Here is a 23,188-nt window from a genome sequence, read left to right as displayed (position 1 = left end):
AACCACTGTAGTCACATGATCTGTTTTAAATACGTCTTTAGTAGCTTTCTGGGCATTGAAAGTGTTAATTATCTTGCTGTCAATGCAGGCCTCACTGAGCCATCGGATTTTATCAAAAATATCTTCATTTGTGTTCCTTAGATGAATGAAGGTCTAACGGGTGAGGAACGACATGTAATTAATGACAGAATTTTCATGTTTGGGTGAAACGTCGGTTTGGTGTGTCAGGGCAACTTTGCACCCAGACGCTGCCGGCGTGAGCCAACCCCGCAGTCTGCTTTCGTCGCCACTATTTCGTCAGCGTCGGCTTGGTGTGTTTTGGGCTTTACAGCATGTTTCTGAAACCAAACGCTCATTACTACATCTGAATATTAAGCAGGCATTTCAAAATCGTTTCTTTCTTTTAGGAGACAATAACTCCATTTATCTGCAGTTTGATCTTTGAAACTTTGCATAGCTTTTACCTTCACAAACAATCATAGCATTTGATAGGTATATGTGTATTTTTTAGTTGAAATATAATAATTGTGCAATTGATTATATTCTTCTTTTTGTTTGTCATATTTCCTGTCTATTCTCTTGATGTTTTGTGTATCCGTGTCTGTCCACAGGGCTGCCCATTGACGCCGCTGCCGCCCATCAACATCGCCATTCGCTTCACGTATGTCCTTCAGGACTGGCAGCAGTGCTCGTGGCCTCAGCAACCGCCAGGTGTGTGTCTGATCTGAGATCAGCTGCGGCGTCTGCAGCGTTTCAGCGTGTTGCTCTCATGGGAGCCGTGTGAAGGAGGGTTTGATAGCTTCACGGACGTAATGTCTGCACTGAAGACTTTTGTTTTCTGTTGTTATTCACTTCTGAAACTCTTAACTAAAACAGCTTTCAGAACAGCTGAGAGGTCATTGAAACGGCAGTGAGAAATCAGGTTAGCTGTAATCCGAACAATTGAGTCAAGTCACATTTATTTCTATAGCGCTTTATACAGTAGAAACGGCTTTCAAACAGCTTCACAGTAATAAACAGGAAACTAACAGAATCTGAATACACAATTTTATCTCACAATTCTGACTTTATATCATGCAATTGTGAGTTTATATCTCACAATTCTGAGAAATTCTGAGTTGCAATTACCTTTTTTATTTTTTATTTCATGGCAGAAACAAGCTTCCGTAGTATCTGATTTAGAACGAGCAGAAATCTGTGAGAAATATAACAACCCAAAGACAAAAGAACTAGTAAAAATAAGCTGTTTTGTAGGAGCAATAGCCTTGTGGGTAGCACTGTGACATATGTCATAGCTGTGCATAAAGTGACCCGCGTTCGAGTCTCAGCTCGAGGTTCAGCCGTATTAATTAATGACGTCATCAGCGACTAGTCGACTTGACTTTAAAGGTGCCATAGAATTGAAAATTGAATTTACCTTGGCATAATTGAATAACAAGAGTTCAGTACATGGAAATGACATACAGTGAGTCTGAAACTCCATTGTTTCCTCCTTCTTATGTAAAAAAAATACCACGGAAGAACAGGCGAATCTCAACATAACACCGACTGTGACGCAACAGTAGGGATCATTAATATGTACGCCCCCAATATTTGCATATGCCAGCTCATGTTCAAGGCATTACACAAGGGCAGCCAGTATTAACGTCTGGATCTGTGCACAGCTGAATCATCAGACGTTCTGCAGGTATTGTAAAGCATGCAAGCAATGACAATAGCGAAAAGGGCAGATGGATCGATAATAACTGTTCATGATATCATGACATTTTTAATGATACATGTAAATTGTATTTCTAAATGTTTTGTTAGCATGTTGCTAATGTACTGTTAAATGTGGTTAAAGTTACCATCGGTTCTTACTGTATTCACGGAGATCATTATTTTCATTTTTAACCTGAAAATGCTTGTAGTGTGTGTAATTCATAAACGCATCTGCATTCTTTATAAATCTCTCCAACAGTGTAGCATTAGCTACGCAGCATTATCAAACTCATTCAGAATCAAATGTAAACATCCACAATATGCCACACTCACATGATCTGATATGCTGCATCACAAACAGTTTGTAAAGATCCATTTTAAGAGTTATATTGTGAACTTCAGTATTGTTTATGCATTATTTAAGGGAGTCGCGAGCTTTGGGATCATGAGCATTTAAAGTGGGCACGCATCGGTTTGAATCGGCACATTTTTAATTAAACCCCAAAATAGGCAGTTAAAACATGATAAAATAAAAAATCTATGGGTTATTTTAAGCTGAAACTTCAGACACATTTTGGGGACACCAGAGACTTATATTACATCTTGTTGAATAGTGTTCTAGGGCACCTTTAATCACATTAATGTCGACTTGCAACCCCTACGTTCAGTGTTGATTCAGTTCAATAACTGTGTAAAGTTAATCAATCACGCATTCATTTCAGTTATAAGCAGTCCTACAGACAATAGTGTTATTATTCAGCTCATTTCAGTTCAAGTTTTGATAGGCACTAAAATCGGATGCCTCTTTTTCCTTGTAATGAAGCCCTTTATTTTCAGTTTGTTGCATAAAAATATTATTGCATAAAAAGTTCCTCCTTGACTCCAATAATTTTGTCTTGTTTTCCAGTACAAAATTCAAAGGGGAAACAATAATATTTTTCTGTCATTTTGCTTCTCCAGTAAATGTATCTTGATTTAAGAATGTTTAGATGTTTGTGCTGGAAAACAAGACAGAAATACTGAAAAACAACATAATTTTTTGCACTGTAGATGCAGCAAACTGTTTCCTGGGGAGTGTGGAAATTTTCATTTGATACATTGGAGAAGCTTTCGCTGTTGCCATGGACTCGCATGTGTGGCGATCAGAACATCTCTGTCAATATTACATTTACTCAGTGGATTCGGTGCGCTATGAGTGTTTACCTCTGTATTAAGCAGTGTGGAAGATGTTTACACAGGCAGATGATGATATTCTACGTATATCCTGAGTTGATTAATTTCACTGCGCTATATTACTTTGATCATAAGCTAAAATGAAAGTCAAAGTTAATATGAAATGAAAAGGTGTGTGTGTGTGTGTTGTTTTTAGACTTTGATGCGCTTCTCACTGGAGAGGTGGGCGGCGTGGAGTTTGGCAAACTTCCTTTTGGAGCGTGTGAAGATCCCATCAGGTGCGTTTGTGTTCAAAGGTCACGGTGGCAGTTAATGTTCAGAGCTGCTTTTCTTTACACCAAACTGCATTAAAGGGAAATCTGAAGAAATTGATCATAATCCATCTTAATGCAGCAGTGCCAGCGACAGATTTTTGACAGGGTTTATTGGCAATGTGAGATTATTTTCATGACAATTAAGCACATTTTGCCCAAATTCTCACTACTGTAATGCAAAAAACAAAACATATGTAAAACACATATACATACAATATATACATATATATATATATATATATATATATATATATATATATATATATATATATATATATATATATATATATATATATATAATTTATGAAAGGAGACTCTTCTGCTCACCAAACAAAAATGCAGTCAAAACAGTAATACTGTGAAATATTATTACACCTTCAAACTAGATCAGTGTTTCTCAACTCCAGTCCTCGGGACCCACTGCTGACACCTGATTAAAGATAACGTAAAAAATTGTTACAGTCATGATTTTGCTTGTGGTTAGCATTAATTAGTGCATAGTGCATAAGTGCATAAGCGCATAGTGCATAAGTGCATAAGCGCATAGTGCATAAGAGCATAGTGTATAAGCGAATAGTGCATAAGTGCATAGTGCATAAGTGCATAAGAGCATAGTGCATAAATGAATAGTGCATAAGTGCATAAGAGCATAGTGCATAAGTGTATAGTGCATAAGCAAATAGTGCATAAGCGCATAGTGCATAAGCGCATAGTGCATAAGAGCATAGTGCATAAGTGCATAGTGCATAAGCAAATAGTGCATAGTGCATAAGTGCATAAGAGCATAGTGCATAAATGAATAGTGCATAAGTGCATAAGAGCATAGTGCATAAGTGTATAGTGCATAAGAGCATAGTGCATAAATGAATAGTGCATAAGTGCATAAGAGCATAGTGCATAAGTGTATAGTGCATAAGCAAATAGTGCATAAGCGCATAGTGCATAAGCGCATAGTGCATAAGAGCATAGTGCATAAGAGCATAGTGCATAAGTGCATAGTGCATAAGCAAATAGTGCATAAGCGCATAGTGCATAAGAGCATAGTGCATAAGAGCATAGTGCATAAATGAATAGTGCATAAGTGCATAAGAGCATAGTGCATAAGTGCATAGTGCATAAGCAAATAGTGCATAAGCGCATAGTGCATAAGCGCATAGTGCATAAGAGCATAGTGCATAAGAGCATAGTGCATAAGAGCATAGTGCATAAGTGCATAGTGCATAAGCAAATAGTGCATAAGCGCATAGTGCATAAGCGCATAGTGCATAAGCGCATAGTGCATAAGAGCATAGTGCATAAGAGCATAGTGCATAAGTGCATAGTGCATAAGCGAATAGTGCATAAGTGCATAAGAGCATAGTGCATAAATGAATAGTGCATAAGTGCATAAGAGCATAGTGCATAAGTGCATAGTGCATAAGCGAATAGTGCATAAGTGCATAAGCAAATAGTGCATAAGTGCATAGTGCATAAGCGAATAGTGCATAAGTGCATAAGCGAATAGTGCATAAGAGCATAGTGCATAAGTGCATAGTGCATAAGCGAATAGTGCATAAGTGCATAAGCGAATAGTGCATAAGAGCATAGTGCATAAGTGCATAGTGCATAAGCGAATAGTGCATAAGTGCATAAGCAAATAGTGCATAAGTGCATAGTGCATAAGCGAATAGTGCATAAGTGCATAAGCGAATAGTGCATAAGTGCATAAGTGTATAGTGCATAAGAGCATAGTGCATAAGTGCATTGTGCATAAGCGAATAGTGCATAAGAGCATAGTGCATAAGTGCATTGTGCATAAGTGCATTGTGCATAGTGCATAAGTGTATAGTGCGTAAGTGTATAGTGCATAAGAGCATAGTGCATAAGTGCATTGTGCATAAGTGCATTGTGCATAAGCAAATAGTGCATAGTGCATAAGAGCATAGTGCATAATAGCATAGTGCATAAGTGTATAGTGCATAAGAGCATAGTGCATAAGAGCATAGTGCATAAGTGTATAGTGCATAAGTGTATAGTGCATAAGTGCATTGTGCATAAGCAAATAGTGCATAGTGCATAAGAGCATAGTGCATAAGAGCATAGTGCATAAGTGTATAGTGCATAAGAGCATAGTGCATAAGAGCATAGTGCATAAGTGTATAGTGCATAAGAGCATAGTGCATAAGTGCATTGTGCATAAGCAAATAGTGCATAGTACATAAGAGCATAGTGCATAAGTGCATTGTGCATAAGCAAATAGTGCATAAGAGCATAGTGCATAAGAGCATAGTGCATAAGAGCATAGTGCATAAGTGTATAGTGCATAAGAGCATAGTGCATAAGAGCATAGTGCATAAGAGCATAGTGCATAAGTGTATAGTGCATAAGAGCATAGTGCATAAGAGCATAGTGCATAAGAGCATAGTGCATAAGTGCATTGTGCATAAGCAAATAGTGCATAGTGCATAAGAGCATAGTGCATAATAGCATAGTGCATAAGTGTATAGTGCATAAGTGTATAGTGCATAAGAGCATAGTGCATAAGTGCATTGTGCATAAGCAAATAGTGCATAGTGCATAAGAGCATAGTGCATAAGAGCATAGTGCATAAGTGTATAGTGCATAAGAGCATAGTGCATAAGAGCATAGTGCATAAGTGCATTGTGCATAAGCAAATAGTGCATAGTGCATAAGAGCATAGTGCATAAGAGCATAGTGCATAAGAGCATAGTGCATAAGTGCATTGTGCATAAGCAAATAGTGCATAGTGCATAAGAGCATAGTGCATAAGAGCATAGTGCATAAGAGCATAGTGCATAAGTGCATTGTGCATAAGCAAATAGTGCATAAGAGCATAGTGCATAAGAGCATAGTGCATAAGAGCATAGTGCATAAGTGTATAGTGCATAAGAGCATAGTGCATAAGAGCATAGTGCATAAGAGCATAGTGCATAAGAGCATAGTGCATAAGTGTATAGTGCATAAGAGCATAGTGCATAAGAGCATAGTGCATAAGAGCATAGTGCATAAGAGCATAGTGCATAAGTGTATAGTGCATAAGAGCATAGTGCATAAGAGCATAGTGCATAAGAGCATAGTGCATAAGAGCATAGTGCATAAGTGCATTGTGCATAAGCAAATAGTGCATAGTGCATAAGAGCATAGTGCATAAGCAAATAGTGCATAGTGCATAAGAGCATAGTGCATAAGAGCATAGTGCATAAGTGTATAGTGCATAAGTGTATAGTGCATAAGAGCATAGTGCATAAGAGCATAGTGCATAAGTACATTGTGCATAAGCAAATAGTGCATAGTGCATAAGAGCATAGTGCATAAGTGTATAGTGCATAAGTGCATTGTGCATAAGCAAATAGTGCATAGTGCATAAGAGCATAGTGCATAAGAGCATAGTGCATAAGTGTATAGTGCATAAGTGTATAGTGCATAAGTGTATAGTGCATAAGAGCATAGTGCATAAGAGCATAGTGCATAAGAGCATAGTGCATAAGCAAATAGTGCATAGTGCATAAGAGCATAGTGCATAAGAGCATAGTGCATAAGTGTATAGTGCATAAGTGTATAGTGCATAAGAGCATAGTGCATAAGAGCATAGTGCATAAGAGCATAGTGCATAAGTGCATTGTGCATAAGCAAATAGTGCATAGTGCATAAGAGCATAGTGCATAAGTGCATTGTGCATAAGCAAATAGTGCATAGTGCATAAGAGCATAGTGCATAATAGCATAGTGCATAAGTGTATAGTGCATAAGAGCATAGTGCATAAGTGTATAGTGCATAAGAGCATAGTGCATAAGTGTATAGTGCATAAGAGCATAGAGCATAAGAGCATAGTGCATAAGAGCATAGAGCATAAGAGCATAGTGCATAAGCAAATAGTGCATAGTGCATAAGAGCATAGTGCATAAGAGCATAGTGCATAAGAGCATAGTGCATAAGAGCATAGTGCATAAGAGCATAGTGCATAAGTGCATTGTGCATAAGCAAATAGTGCATAGTGCATAAGAGCATAGTGCATAAGTGCATAGTGCATAAGAGCATAGTGCATAAGAGCATAGTGCATAAGAGCATAGTGCATAAGTGCATTGTGCATAAGCAAATAGTGCATAGTGCATAAGAGCATAGTGCATAAGTGTATAGTGCATAAGAGCATAGTGCATAAGAGCATAGTGCATAAGAGCATAGTGCATAAGTGCATTGTGCATAAGCAAATAGTGCATAGTGCATAAGAGCATAGTGCATAAGTGCATAGTGCATAAGAGCATAGTGCATAAGAGTATAGTGCATAAGTACACAGTGCATAAGAGCATAGTGCATAAGAGCATAGTGCATAAGTACACAGTGCATAAGAGCATAGTGCATAAGAGCATAGTGCATAAGTACACAGTGCATAAGAGCATAGTGCATAAGAGCATAGTGCATAAGTACACAGTGCATAAGAGCATAGTGCATAAGAGCATAGTGCATAGTGTATAGTGCGTCATTTGGGACGCAATTAAGTTTTAACATTAAGCTATCATGTTTTAACATGTTTTTAGCATGAAGCTAACAAGGTTTAACATGAAGCTAGCAAGGTTTAACATGAAGCTAGCATGTTTAGCATGACGCTAACAAGTTTAAACATGTTTTAACATTAAGCTAGCTTGTTTTAGCATGAAGTTAGCCTCTTTTAACAGAAATCATTCTAATATGCTGATTTGCTGCTCAAGAAACATTTATGATTCAAAGTTTTTGCTGATTTAATATTTGGAAACCGTGATACCACTCAAAACTTTGGGGTATGTACGATTTTTTAAATGTTTAAAATCAGATTATTTTATTGTTAAAATTTAAATGGAATAAATGGAAAAACGTTATTGAGCAAGGATGCATTAAATTGATCAAAAGTGACAGTAAAGACAAATTTCAAATAAATGCTTATTTTTAAATTTCTGTTCATCAGAGAATCCTGAAAAAATGACATCAAATCATCATATTAGAATGATTTTTGAAGGATCATGTGACACTGAAGACTGGATTAATGATACTGAAAATTCAGCTTTGATCACAGGAATAAATTACATTTTACAATATATTCAATAAGAAAACAGTTATTTTAAATTGTAAAAATATTTCACAATATTACTGTTTTTACTGTATTTTTAAACAAATAAATGCAGCCTTGGTGAGCAGAAAAGACTTCTTTCAAAAATATTTAAAAATCTTACTGACCCCAAACTTTTAGTTATTCTAAAATACAATAAAAACAGTAATATTTCCAAAAAATTATATTCTGTTCCAGCAAATCTTTTCTCAATCAGCATAAAAATCATAAATTATAATTCACCACATAACATCATGATGTGTATTTACTATTGTACTCTACAAATATACTTTGACAGATTGATTTGTTTTAGCATTACAGTAAAGGTACATTAGTTACAGTAAGCGACTGAGCATTTAAATGTTTTTATTTTAGGGTGAAATGTGACACGAGTCTTTCTCCCATATAGACATGTTTGCAGTGTTTTGTCCAGTAGGTGGCACTGACCCCAAACTCCTCATGGACCGTCAATGACAATTACATCACTTCCATTCAGAACGACAAAGAATTGCCAAGACGTTGCCTCAAGTCAAACAGATATGAAGATGCAATTAAGCACACATAGTATCAAAATACTTTCAATAACTCTTAACCAATCACTTGACCCAAATTTAGTGGAGACTCAGTGAAAGCTGCATGAGGAGTTTGAAGTTTGTTTTTGACGGAAATCCAAATGTTAAAGAAGGATAGTGATACTGAAACTAGAGTAAAACATTGTCCCTGGGTCATTGAGGTCAAATGTTATAAGCAAAAAATATGATTAGTAAAAGCTGAATGTGTAAATCAAATCACACTTTTTCAGTGAGCTGCACCTTGCAACAACGTGGCCGAACCTGACGGAGGGAATCGTTGTGGATAATGATGTTTATTCGTGAGTATTTTCCAAGTTTCCACAGTGCTTTTATAAATCTGACATCTTGTGCACCGTGAATGATGAAAATAGAACAGCGATGTAATCGTTTTTTATAGGACTGAGTAATTCATGAATATGCATGATGCACGAAAACAACTCCAGCTGATGTCAGTGCCAGATCCATGTTTCGTCACCTTGTAAAAAACCTGTTACCCATAATAATTTTTCACAGCTCAAGAGAAAAGGGGGGGGAAGCGTGCACCGCCTTTAAAACACCGCCGAACGGCGTCGAAGCCAAAATTGATTCGCGCCGCATTATTTTACGCCTTTTAGTTTAGTGATGAAGTGCTGCTCGGTGAGCCGTAGCATCACATTAACACTTTGTGTTGTTTTCTCAAGTCTCATTCGGTGTGTGTGGGCATGTGCTGATGAACTCTTATTTCTGAAGTACTAAAAGAGTTTTTTGAAATGATTTTGAACAAAAATTCACACAATGAAGTGTGCTCGAGCCATCAGCAAGCACTCTCATTTCACATGCTCTCACACAAGCACACGCGATTGATCGTGAAAACGCGATAATTGCGTGACTTTTCAACAGATTTTTCAGCGTCGGTAATGTCATTGTTCATTTAGTTATTGGTTACGATGGCATCAGCACTCAACGCTTCTCGATGTGAAGGACGTGCAGTGCAAAAAAATGATGTTCTTCCTATTTTTGTCTTGTTTTACATCCAGTACAAATATCTAAACATTCTTAAAGCAAGATACATTTACTTGACTAGCAAAATCACTGAAGAATGATTTGCTTTTTGAAAAAAGTGTTTAAAACAAGAACAAATAACTGCCAATGGGGTCAGAAAAATAAACTTAATTCAATGGCAAAACAAGATTATTTTTCTGACCCCAATGGCAGATACTTTTTGCTGTTGTTGTTTTAAGCAAAAATTTTTCAGAAAAAGAAAATCATTTTGCATCAAAAGTAATTTTGCTTCTCCAGTAAATGTCTCTTGATTTAAGAATGTTTATATATTTGTACTGGAAACAAGAGAAATATAATAACAACAGCAGTGTAGTGTTCACATTTATTTAGACACACTGCAAAAAAAATAATTTTGTCTTGTTTTCCAATACAAATATCTATACATAAGTGACTTTATGCTTAAAAAAAGAACAAAATCTGCCACATTTTCAGAAAACAGGATTTAATATCTTAAGTTATTTTGACTGTCAAAATAATACCTAAAATATCTAAGGTTTTTATACAGCACATTTCATATTCAAAGTGCTTTACATAAAAAGGAATTTAAATAATCAAAATATTTACAGCAGATTTAGTCAATTTAGCATCTTCAGTGTCTTTTTTATTTTTTATTTTTATGTTGACCGAGTTTCGTGGGGATTGTTTGAATCTCCTACGAGGAGTACATAAAAAGTCAGAGCCTGATTATTAAAAAAAATCCACATTCAAACCAAAATATCTGACTTCTTGTTGGTCGGAGCTAATGACTGTAAATTAGAAAGTTGTCCGGCTCGATGAGGTCAATATATGTTCTGAGTTTGGTGACTGTAGGTAAGACTAACCTCCCAACTTTTGTCAAAAGGTGGCGCTATAGAGCTCCTCCACCACGCCCATTTCTAAGGCTTTGACCATGTTTACTGACTGACAACTTTGACGTATGTGTCGCGTTTCATGCAATTTGAAGCATTCTAAGTGCCTCAGTGACTCACATAAAAAACATTAAAGTTTAATGCGTTGCCATGACAACAGAATTCAAGATATCAAGAATCCTTTCACAGGTGTGTGGTGTCTTGACATTATTCTGATAAAGACTGAAGCAAAGCGGGTGGAAATAAGAGGGCGAATTCAAAGTGTATTGAAAGTGACACACTTCCTGCTGCCAGTTGGTGGCACTATGACTCTGATTTACAATAATCACATCCATGTGATTGGACTCCTACAACAAACGCACAGCTTTCATCAAAATCAGTTAATGTATGCAGTTGTAACACTTCCTTGTTTCTCTTTTCTTGCCATAAATTCATTTCAACGCCACAGCCAAAACGTTTGAGATAGCAAAAATTTGCTCACAATTTCGCATCCTCAATGTCTTGTCTTCATACTGACAGAGTTTGTTATGTAATCGGATGAATCCCCTAGGAGAAGTATATCCAATTCCAGAGCATGCATTTTTAAAACAACCCTAAATAACCAACTTCCTGTTGGGCTGGCGTATGACTTGAGTGCAAAAGTTTGTCGGCCCGATAAGATCTGTTTTAGTGAAGGTTCCTCAAGGTATGAATCTGTTTTTTCTGCTCTCACAGCGATCTGGATCCACTTCAAGCTCCTCACTGGTCCGTTCGAGTGCGGAAAGCAGACAACCCGCAGTGTTTGCTGGGTAAGTGTGGCCGCTAACACATAGACACGAGGAGCGTTAGATGAGCGCAGTTGAGCCTGATGTGTTTTCTTGATCCTCAGGTGAGTTTCTCATGGAGTTTTTCAAACTTTGCTGTCGGAAGGAAACCACAGAGGAGATTCTGGGGAGGAACTCTGTTGAAGAGGAAGGGAAAGGTCATCCTGAATATTTCTTTCTTGATATTAATTAACCACATATGTCTAAACTAGTTGAAATTCTCATTAAGCATCTTCTTGACACATTTCACTGGTTCTAGTTGTTTTTTTTTTTTTTATCTGAATGGCAAAAACATAATTTTTTGCAGTCAGTTTCCACTAGCAGCTGCTCAACTCTCTCACATTATGTGTTTTTTGTGCTTTGTTTGATTGACTGACTCTGCCCACCTCTGTGCTGTTTCCATAGAGAACAGTGACATCACTCAAGCCTTGTCCAAACTGACGGAGCCGACTGCTGTGCCCATCCACAAGCTGTCCGTCTCCAACATGGTTCACAGCGCACGCAAACGCATACGGCGACACAGACGAGTCGAGGAGTCGCCTCTTAACAACGACGTGCTGAACTCCATCCTGCTGGTGAGGAGCTGTTAAAACAGAGAGCATGCTGGCCTGATCAGCAGCATGATTAGTGTAAGGAAGTGGATGATGATGTATTGGTCATGTGATGCACCAGAAGCTGACCATTGTGTAATAATAAACAGTTTACTTTCTCTCGCTCTTCTTTACTGTGGGCTTCAGTTTGTGTAGTTTATTACATTTGTAAGTTGGCCCAACTTTTGGGAAGCAGGAATTGCAGGTGGCACCTGTAAACGCTGATGTGGCACATTCCTGTTTAATTAGCCTAAATGAGTCTGAAGTTTAATTCAGGAGTCACATTGGCTGTTTGATTCGCTTTAAAACATGCCAGATGATTTGTGCAGGTTATTTGCATATTTAGCTATTTGCCATGTCTGCACCAGACCAAACTAAATTACTCTCATCAATTGATTGATATGATTAGTTATTTCTAAAGGTGCCCTAGAACGTTCTTTCACAAGATGTAATATAAGTCTAAGGTGTCTCCTGAATGTGTCTGTGAAGTTTCAGCTCAAAATACCCCATAGATTTTTTTTATAAATTTTTTTAACTGCCTATTTTGGGGCATCATTAACTATGCACCGATTCAGGCTGCGGCCCCTTTAAATCTCGCGCTCCCTGCCCCTCTGAGCTCTCGACGATAATACAGTGCATAAACAAAGTTCACACAGCTAATATAACCCTCAAATGGATCTTTACAAAATGTTCGTCATGCATACTGCATGCATGCGTCAGATCATGTGAGTATAGTATTTATTTGGATGCTTACATTTGATTCTGAATGAGTTTGATAGTGGCTAAAGCTAACATTACACATTGTTGGAGAGATTTATAAAGAATGAAGTTTTGTTTATGAATTATACAGACTGCAAGTGTTTAAAAATGAAAATAGCGACGGCTCTTGTCTCCGTGAATACAGTAATAAACGATGGTAACTTTAACCACATTTAACAGTACATTAGCAACATGCTAATGACACATTTAGAAAGACAATTTACAAATATCACTAAAAATATCATGTAATCATGGATCATGTCAGTTATTATTGCTCCATCTGCCATTTTTCGCTGTTGTCCTTGCTTGCTTACCTGCGTAAAGTCTGATTATTCGGCTGTGCTGCTCCAGACATTAATATTGCCTTGTGTAATGCCTTGAACATGAGCTGGCATATGCAAATATTGGGGGCGTACATATTAATGATCCAGACTGTTACGTAACAGTTGGTGTTATGTTGAGATTCGCCTGTTCTTCAGAGGTCTTTTTAAACAAATTAGATTTACACAAGGAGGAGGAAACAATGGAGTTTGAGACTCACTGTATGTCATTTCCATTTACTGAACTCTTGTTATTCAACTATGCCAAGGTAAATAAAATTTTTGATTCTAGGGCACCTTTAAATCACTTCTGACTGTAATGTCACTCTCAGCTCATATATGTGTGTGTGTGTGTGTGTATACATATATATATATATATATATATATATATTATATTTTAAACTAATTTATTCCTGTGGTAAAAACTGAATTTGCAGCATCGTTACTCCAGTCTTCAGTGTCACATGATCCTTCAGAAATCATTCTAATATGTTGATTTGCTGCTCAAGAAAAAAAAAAAGTATTATTATTATCAATGTTGAAAACAGTTGTGCTAATGATCTTTTTTGTGTTTATCACTTTTTCCATCAGTATCTTTTCCCAGATGCAGCTTTGGATAAAACAGACTGTAATGATGTTAAATCCACACAGCACAGTCCAGGAGGAAAGACTGAACCGGACAAAGAATCAGAGGATTACGTGAGTCTGAACATAAAATCACTGAACACATTATCTCGCTATAAATTGATTCAGATGCTGTGCAGCAGAGCTGCATGTTTCTGGATAAACTGAGAATCACGTTTTTTAATGTGTTTAAAATAGAGGTCACGATTTTACCACTATTCTGAATCGACAACTAAACAAAATAATGTAATTTACTAAAAGTTCTGACAAAATGTTAATTGCTGCAGTCTGTTTAAAAATATTTAAGTAATTCAAATTAATTTTTTGAAATATTGGATGAAGCAGCATTTTTAAATGAATCTCTTGAATAATTCAATGACTCACTCATTTTTTAACAATCTCGTGTCGCCACCTACTGGTGTAACGATCTTTATTTGAAGCTCAAGTTACTTTCAAAAGTTGATTTACTCTATTTTGATCATCAGTGTTTATATCTGAACTATAAACTTTTATCCAGTACTTTTGTGATAATACGAATTATTGCAAGACATAAATAATGACACTGTGTGGTTGATAAGAAGCTGTTTCATATCTATACATGACAACGGCTCTCTGGATCAGAACGCAGATCTGAATGTTCACTGTGATCATACTTGTCAAAGCTTTAATAGACAGAGACGAATCGTCATCATTTAGGAATAAGATCACGTGGGTGTTTGAATCGTTATGGCAATCTTTTAACGATTAATCATGCAGCGCTGGTGGTTTGTGGTCCTGCTGTGTTGCCATCACAGACTGTTGTGCTCAATGCACAGAAGCGCTCAGCTCCTGACCGTGTTTCCCTGTGAACAGCATCTCTATAATCAGCTAAAATCGGCTCCGTGCGACAGTCTGACGTACCGTCTGGCCTTGTGCATCTGTATGGTGAACTTCCATCACGGAGGAGTGCGCGCTGTCGCTCACCTGTGGCAGGAGTTCGTGTTGGAGATGCGCTACCGCTGGGAAAACAACTGCCTGATCTATGGGTAAGAGAAGTCAAAAACACACATGACGTGCAGAATCCCATTCACATCAAGAACGATAACTATATTAGTGCATATTATCAATTAGGTGTTTCCAGAATGCACTAATTTTTTGCAGTGAAAATAGTTGTGAAATCAAGATGAGCACTCAGATTCGTGACTCGGTGGTCTGTGCATGTATATTTCACAAGGACTCGTTGCTGTACTGCATGCCACTGTCCTCTGAATGAATGCAAAAAGCCCAGGAATCATTTCAGCGGAGGTGATGAATTGTGGCTGTAATGCTGTTGTACTCCGTCTCTCTCTTGGGAAAGAGCTGCAGGTGCCCGGATCATTGATAACAGGAGAAACAATAAAGCAGTGTGCTGCAGTTCCTCTGGTGTCCTCCATCTTGTCATGTTATTGTGTGCAAATGAGTGAAGCCTTTTGCGTCTTTGAATACACTGGCGCCTCTGTTCACCTCACGGCTGTTGTGCCGTGGCCTGATGGGAGGCTGTATTGATTGTGTGATGAACGCCTCTGTGTTGTGTGTTTCAGACTGGCGAGTGGCCCTCCTGATCTCAGGTGTTGTCTTCTTCATCAGAAACTGCAGGTGAGTCTCCATGTGTTCGCTCTTGTAATTTGGTTCTTTTGGTCTGGACCAAAAAAAGACAATGATACATTTAGTCATTTTAAATTATCACTTTAATCATTTTTTGTCCAAAGGCATTAATAATAATAATAAAAAACAAAGATATGACATCCAAAGTATGTAAGGTAGTACAACTAGATCTTTTATTGAATCCAAAAGGTTTGAATTATATTTTGCTACATATAAAGGTATTTTAAAGATTTTGAAATGTTAAATTCGGTTTAACCGTCCAAAGGCCAATACAGCCATTTCATTTGTGATTAAAATATCTTAAAATGTAATAAATGTATATATTTTTACTCTGGCATGATTTTATAACATCATATATCAACATAGTGCAAAATGGTATTAAAATTATGTGTAGAAGTCGCTGCTTTGTTATGGGAAAAATGTCCGGAAAAATGAATTTCATTGATGTCATTCGGAGTAACCAATATAAAAGGACCATTTTGGATCAAGTAATGCAGTCAATATCATGTGACAGGATGTGACATCATTCAGACACCTGAAAAGGACCACATGGTCGTGAAGCAAAGTAACTAACTCTCTTTTAACTATTTGAAAAATTCATGTTTTCACTTGATCATACACATGTCCCGAAACATCAGGTCATTCGGTACAACCGCTATAAAACATGGAAAATGTTGTAATATTTAAAAAAATTGTACTAAACATAAAATGTTTGATTGTCCTTTTGCTAGATATCAGCCTGTTAGCATTGTTTGAAAACATCGTCATTTGGTATAACCAAAAGTGTCAAACTGAAATTTTGGTTAAACCAAATGACTTTTTGGTGACAAATTTTGTCCATCTTGTAAAAAAGGACAAAAGCAGTGTTAATTGATTATAAAAACCACATAATCTCTTTGTTAACACTTAATAAAACTTCAAAATGTATTATATCTCCATTATGTTGTTTTTTTTTACACTTTTAAAAACTTTATCGATGACCCGTATGCACTTTTGTTCAAAAGTTTTTTTGTTTTTTTTTATTAATCCTTATATTCATCAAGGATGCATTAAATTGATAAAAAGTGACAGTAAAGAAATGTATAATGTTACAAAAGATTCTATTTCAAATAAATGCTGTTCTTTGGAACTTTCTATTCATAAAAGAATCCTGGGAGAAAAAATATCAGTTACCACAAAAATATGAAGCAGCACAACTGTTTTCAACATTGATAATAATCAGAAATGTTTCTTGAGCAGCAAATCAGCATATTAGAATGATTTCTGAAGGATCATGTGACACTGAATCTTAAACGATATTGATTTTTCACGTTTAATTTTGCTCTGCATCGACCCCAGATGCTGAACTGCTGCATTGAGCGCAAGAGAGCAAGGGATGATGGAAGGAAGAACACCACATCAGATGGAAGCCGAGATAAAAACCGTCTGGGGCCGGAGAGCACGGGACCGGCTACCGGACCTGCTGAGGTTTCTCCTGGGAAGTCGTGGGACTCGTGGAGCGACAGTGAAGAGGAGTTCTTTGAGTGTCTGAGCGACACGGAGGAGATGAAGGAGGCGGAGACAGACAGCGAGAAAAAAACAGCCAATAAGAGCAAACCAGAAGGTCGACTTCAGCCGCACGGCAAACTCACACTGCTGAACTCACAGGAGCCGCTCTACATCCCTGTCACACAGGTCAGCGCGACACTGGTTAAGCATCACTCAGATTGTTCTTACTCTTGATTTGCTGCTTTGATGATTTTGACATGCTTTGAGAGTTAGTTATTGGTTTGTTTTCAACTTCAATCTTATTTTTACCATTATAAAATGAGATTTATTGCTGTTTAATAGAGTACAACAGTCATGTTCTGGAAGTAAAAAATACATTTTCTCCACAAAATAGATGTTCTTTTTACAGTTAAGGGATTTTTCCATAACAACAACGTCCTTTGTTTACAAAAGTCCCTTTTAATTTAAAAGTCTCTTGCGACTCAATCATTCATTCATAAAGTTTGCTGTCATCTAATGGCATATTACGCACTTATGGACCCTTTCTCAATACCAAATACAACATATTGTTTATATAAAATAATATTTATTGAACAACAATATTTAAATTAACAATAGCCATTATAAATGACAGTAGGAAAAGTCAAATGTCAAACGTACAAAAGCAGTGCTCTACAGGATGTAAGTTAAATATAAGTTACATTTAACATAGCTCAATTCAATTTGCTCAGGAACAAGTAAAAGACCAAAGATTGCCGTTTTATGTTCCCAAAATGAATTATATCTCATGTTTAAACACTATAAGAGACAGCAGCAAATCCCTGAAGCACTGGCCGAGATGAAGCTGTTCTCGGCGGGTACACGAGCACTGAACGACCGCTGACGGCCTGGAGCTCGCATCTCCGAAAACATCTTAACAAATTTGTAAAATAGGCATTTTGATTAAATATGAGTCACATGTTTCAGGTCTAAACAACTAAATTCTCACCTAAAAATACTTAAAACTACAGTGGTACAACAGGTGTAGTATTTGTAAAATAAATACGGTAGATTATTACGCTTCAAGCGGACTGATACAAACAGTGAAGAGGTAGTGCTGTTATCACTAGAATATCACACGGCTCTCAACCAATCAGATTCAAGAACCAGAAAGAACTGTTGTATAAGTATGTACTGTATGTGTGTATATATATCTATATATATATATATATAGATATAGATATAGATATATATAGATATAAAAACTGTCTTATGTGCAATGTAAATGTTTATTAACTATTTTCCCTTTTCAGCTAAATGAAATCAGTTTCAGTAAAATATTAATTTCAGTGTATCACTACTATTTATACTCTCCAAATGCTAACGCCCCTTGTGAAGCCCCCGGCTCACGCTTTCTCTGATTCTATTAAAACCTTTTCTGAACTGGCCATTATTCCCAGCGTGCATCAGTGACCCATCTGCTCATGAACGGTGAGATCCGCAGCCACCAGATCCAGTTTGTGTTCTGATGTGTTGATGTGTAAGAGCCGGTCTCACGGGGGTTTGCTGCCATAATCGCTGCGGTGGAGCAAGACGAGATATGTTGTTAAGATTTCTCTGGAAAACAAGAGAGAGAGGGGTTTGTTTGAGTGCAGGAAAAGATAAAAAATGTTGTTTGAAAACAGTGTTAGTAACTTCCGTGATGTTATATAGGATGTGACACCAGATGCTCTGAGAATCACACAAACATTTCAAACTCATCCGCAGTCGTTTATTTAAAGTGGGTCCTATTGTGCTTTCATCTATCTTTAGTGTGTGATGTTGATGTTTGAGCATGAAAAAGCTCTGCAAAAGTCCCTTCAGCAGGAGTTATTTTCTATATCAGTGTCACTGTTTCTGAACTCCCTGAAACGTCTTCATTGTAGTCTTGCGTTTTCTTCCGGGTAACGAACACGTCACAATATTCCTTATTTAAATATTTAATATGCATAATAAAGTGGCGGGGCCTGGTTGAGTTAGTTAGTAGTGTGTTGAAACTGGCCAGTTGAAACTGGCGGTTACGGTAACACCAATCACAACACACTGCTCGAGCTGACCAATCAGAGCAAAGTGTGCTTTTCAGAAGGAGGGGCTTCATAGAGACAGGAACTAAACAGAGCGTTACTGGAGAACACTGGAGAATATGAGGAAAATAATGAACATTCAAGCATGAAAACTTGCTCTAGTAGAGCCCAAAAACAACATCAAGACTTTGAAAAAGGGCGTAATACGTCCCCTTCATTCCACATTCGGTTGGGTTTTGATTTTTTTTAGGTCAAGCATGACGTTTATGTGTGTGTGTGTGTCCTTACTCTACATCAGCAGTGTGTTTTGTTTTCAAAAATGACTCGCTGCCTGTTTGTAGCATGAAGGTCACAGAGCTGCACACATCTGTGTATGATTGACAGCGGCCTGCAGATATTTAGTACAATCATCTGTTCATTTTTTACTGTCAGCACTAGGTCTGTCATTATTATTGAGCAATTGTCTGATTGTGGTTATTCTATCTAATTGCAATTATTTGAGATAACCACAATTGTCTGGTTTAAATTTAATTTACATCTTGCCATCCTAATAAGGTAAATTTAAGCGCTTAAAGAATTATATTATATTATATTATATTATATTATATTATATTATATTATATTATATTATATTATATTATATTATATTATATTATATTATATTATATTATATTATATTATATTATATTATATTATATTCAATTCCAAAAAAAAACATATTAAGCTTATACTGTTAATGACATGAACAAAACAGAATTAAATCTTTAATCTCAGTTATTTATATAATTAATCGTCAACACAAAATTCATAATCGTGACAGTCCTAGTCAGCACATTTCAATAGTTTGTGACCTAAGATTACTAGTTCTTTTAGTTATTTATTTTGCATGAGAAATTGTTGAACAACGCTTTGTCATTCCTTCTCAATGAGGCACAAAGACACTTTCCAGAACCTTCACTCTCTCTGCTCCTCTCTGGTGGAATGAGCTGCAAACCTCCACTGAACTGCTGAAACCATCACAGCTTTACTCTAAATATGGACTGTATCTTTAAGAAGTCTATGCAGATATTATATATCTAGATTATACATCATTACTTTTGTGTGAGTAAAGATATAGGAATATGGAAAGTAAAATTATAGGAAGACCACAAAGGCAGATACATGAGATTTTAAGAACACATGCCATATAAAGAAAGCATCAGTAGCTATGTTTCCATCCAAAGCTGCAAAATTAACTTATGCACAAAATTGGAATATTGCATAAAACATTTGCAAATAAAGCACCGTTTTGAAGAGAAAAAAAATCACTTCCTGATAAACTGGTGCCTCAGAGCGTGCAGACGAAACACAATAAACGCGGTCTTGTTATCTTTAGAGTTGGACCATAAACTAAAGTGTGACCCTGTTGTTATATAAACTGTTGTTTGTGTGTCGCAGGAGCCGGCGCCCATGACTGAAGACCTGCTGGAGGAGCAGTCGGAGGTGCTGGCCAAACTGGGCACGTCCGCTGAAGGTGCCCATCTCCGTGCCCGCATGCAGAGCGCCTGCCTGCTCTCAGACATGGAGTCATTTAAGGTGAGGCTGCTGCTCTGTGTTCATGTGACAGAATGTTATTTGTTTGAGACACAATGAGAGGATTACACTGCATTCTGGGAGTCATTTCATTTGTGTGTCCTGGCAGCAGATTTTTGTCAGTCTTGTCACCTGCAATTCATTATCACACCTCCAACAGTCCCTTCTGTGTAAAAGTATTCTGGCCACTGTCAGCTGGAAGAACATCTCCAGTGCCGTCCAGCCTGATGATGTCCACAGTAGGGAAAATAGAATTACGATTTCTAAACCACATAAAGCACTATTCACAGAAGTAATTTGTTGTTGTTGCGACAAAACAGAATAGAGGCCATTCACACAGAATGTGTTTTTGCGGAAAAAAATGTGAGACGCAGGTATAGAGACGTGTTTTTCTCTTAAAAGATGTGAGCGCAGCGGTCAAACACGTCCGTCTAGTACATTTACATAGAAAATCAATGGGACATTCTGAACCAGGTGAACAATAATCGTTAATACAGGCATTTGTGAACTGTGCACCATATGAAAAGAGTTCAGAAAGTAATGTAACCGACACATCATGTATTATTTATACAAAGATGGCCGCAAATATTGTCAATAAAACCGACTTCTAAAAATATGATACAGACAAGTATGTTTGTGTGTGTAAGGAAATATTGTTTCAAAGTTGTGATTAAAGGGGATCTATTATGTCTATTATTAAGTCTCTGGTGTCCTTTAAATGCAAATGAGCTGCTGCTCCCGCCCCCTTTCCAGAAGAGGGCGGAGCTTTAACAGCTCAACAACAACAAAGCTGGAGAATCTCATGCAGTTACAACTTTTAGAATGAAACTGGACGTTTCTGAATGGTTAGTGGATAAATTGATGTAGTTGCTGTGGAGTTGATTCAACTCATCCACTAGCATGTGCCGTCATGTTCATCTTTTGTGTTGAATTGATCCTTGTTTGTGAAGCAGTCCGGCGTAAAATGACGGCATGACAACAACACTCTACTACAACAACTCTTCCTCTTCTCTAAAGCAGCCCAACATGGCCCCGCCCCCTTTGTTGTGTGTTCTTGGGGGCGGGTTTATGTAAATTTTAGGGTTTGTGATGTCACTAACCTGGGAAAAGCTCATTGTAGTCCCTACAGAGAATTCTTTAAAAGAAAATATCTCCTTTGCATTGAACTTTGAGCGTCATAACTTTGCAGATGTTGTTTATGCTCAAACATCAACATTACACACTAACTAAAGTTAAAGTTAAACACCCCTTTAAAATCAAAATCACAATATCATGAAAGTATTTTTAAATGTATGATAAAACAAGATAAACTATCAACATAATTCAAAGAGAAAACACATTTATTTTCTGACTCAGATGTTTTTTCTTAAACTTTCTTCATAAACTCACTTAATTTTGATTCATTTTTCAGAAAGCAAGACTTAATATCTTCAGTCATTTTGCGTCTCCAGTAAATGCATCTTGATTTAAGAATATTTAGATATTTGGACTGGAAATCGAGACAAAGATACTGTGGAAGAACCTCATTTTTTGCAGTGCGAGCGGCTTGTTTTGGACTTTTGGGCTGAATGACAGATTTCACATGGCAATGCAGAATGAGACAACAACCAGATTATATCCGCTCACATCTTTCTCAGCCCAGACAATGCCTCCCATCTTCATCTGTGCACAATTCACTGAATCTTTCATAGGTTTCACCTTTTAAAAATGCTGCTTGGCAGAAGCCAGAGGGAGAAGCATCATTCATTTTCATAAGCGCCACCCTTCCATCTTTCTCTGTCGGATAACGGCAAATTATCCCGCAGCGTTATGCCATGGACAAACCCGAGAGATTAAGGAACAAGGGATATGTGTGGGAATGGAGCGTTCCGTAAGCACAGCGAGCGCAGCCTCATTTCCAACTTCTTCTAGTGCGCTATGAAGCGAGAATGCTCGTTTTTGAACACCGGGGGGCGAGACCGATGTGGAAAGGTGACATTTTGTGTCTATTTTGCCTCTCTATAGCCTGTTCAACTGCCCTACAAAATGCTCTAATTTCCTGAGCAGACACACCAGCTCGTCTTATTGCAGTGGTGGACTGCTGTGAGCGCAGCGATCGCAGTAAATGGCCCCTTTAGCTGAAGATGGCCTCTAAATTTAGCAGCAGTGCTGTCTGTAATTGTGCTTAGCCAAGCATAATTTGGCATTTTGGCTTTAATTACCATCTCCCTCCGGGTGGAGAGCAGAGAGACCCGAATATGATGAATGGGACGTCTTAAAAGTGTGACGGCGCGTTCGCACACCATCATACCGCTGCACCGCTCCACAGACAGACGTCAGCTGGTTCATCCACTGTAAGAGGTGATCAGTGTGCCGTCAGCGCTGAACCAGTAACGAATGACTGTAAGGATGAACAGCAGTAACTCATTACAAACTAGATCTTCACCTTTGTTATCAAATGTGAGTTGTGCCGGTGGAAAAACTCTCCAGCACAATGCCAGATTCAGCCTGACAGCTTTCCCTGTGTTTAAGACTTTGCTAAATTCGGTTTGTCAGTTCAGCTTTTAGTGCTTAATCCTGTTCTGTACACACAGTTCACTAATTTAAACCACATTCTACAATCAAAATAACTATTTAAGTAACTGAACAGCGTGTTCTT

At 37.4% G+C, this 23,188-nt stretch overlaps 1 protein-coding gene across 3 annotated transcripts in view; it reads left to right on the top strand.

Annotated features, from left to right (window-relative positions):
* rab3gap1 (RAB3 GTPase activating protein subunit 1) overlaps window positions 1-23,188 on the top strand; it is a 54,820-nt gene that overhangs the window by 11,934 nt on the left and 19,698 nt on the right. For all 3 annotated transcript variants that reach the window (XM_067410506.1, XM_067410505.1, XM_067410507.1), the window contains exons 8-18: window positions 612-711; window positions 3,071-3,152; window positions 9,071-9,139; window positions 11,444-11,517; window positions 11,598-11,690; window positions 11,938-12,107; window positions 13,793-13,900; window positions 14,678-14,850; window positions 15,385-15,439; window positions 16,787-17,122; window positions 20,416-20,553. In XM_067410506.1, the coding sequence (XP_067266607.1) occupies window positions 612-711; window positions 3,071-3,152; window positions 9,071-9,139; window positions 11,444-11,517; window positions 11,598-11,690; window positions 11,938-12,107; window positions 13,793-13,900; window positions 14,678-14,850; window positions 15,385-15,439; window positions 16,787-17,122; window positions 20,416-20,553 (1,398 nt within the window). The remainder of the gene's footprint in view (window positions 1-611; window positions 712-3,070; window positions 3,153-9,070; window positions 9,140-11,443; window positions 11,518-11,597; window positions 11,691-11,937; window positions 12,108-13,792; window positions 13,901-14,677; window positions 14,851-15,384; window positions 15,440-16,786; window positions 17,123-20,415; window positions 20,554-23,188) is intronic.

Source organism: Chanodichthys erythropterus, chromosome 14 (assembly GCF_024489055.1).
Source record: "Chanodichthys erythropterus isolate Z2021 chromosome 14, ASM2448905v1, whole genome shotgun sequence".
NCBI lineage: Eukaryota > Metazoa > Chordata > Actinopteri > Cypriniformes > Xenocyprididae > Chanodichthys > Chanodichthys erythropterus.
Note: the sequence above shows the minus strand (reverse complement) of the source record. Positions and strands in the feature narration are given on the sequence as shown.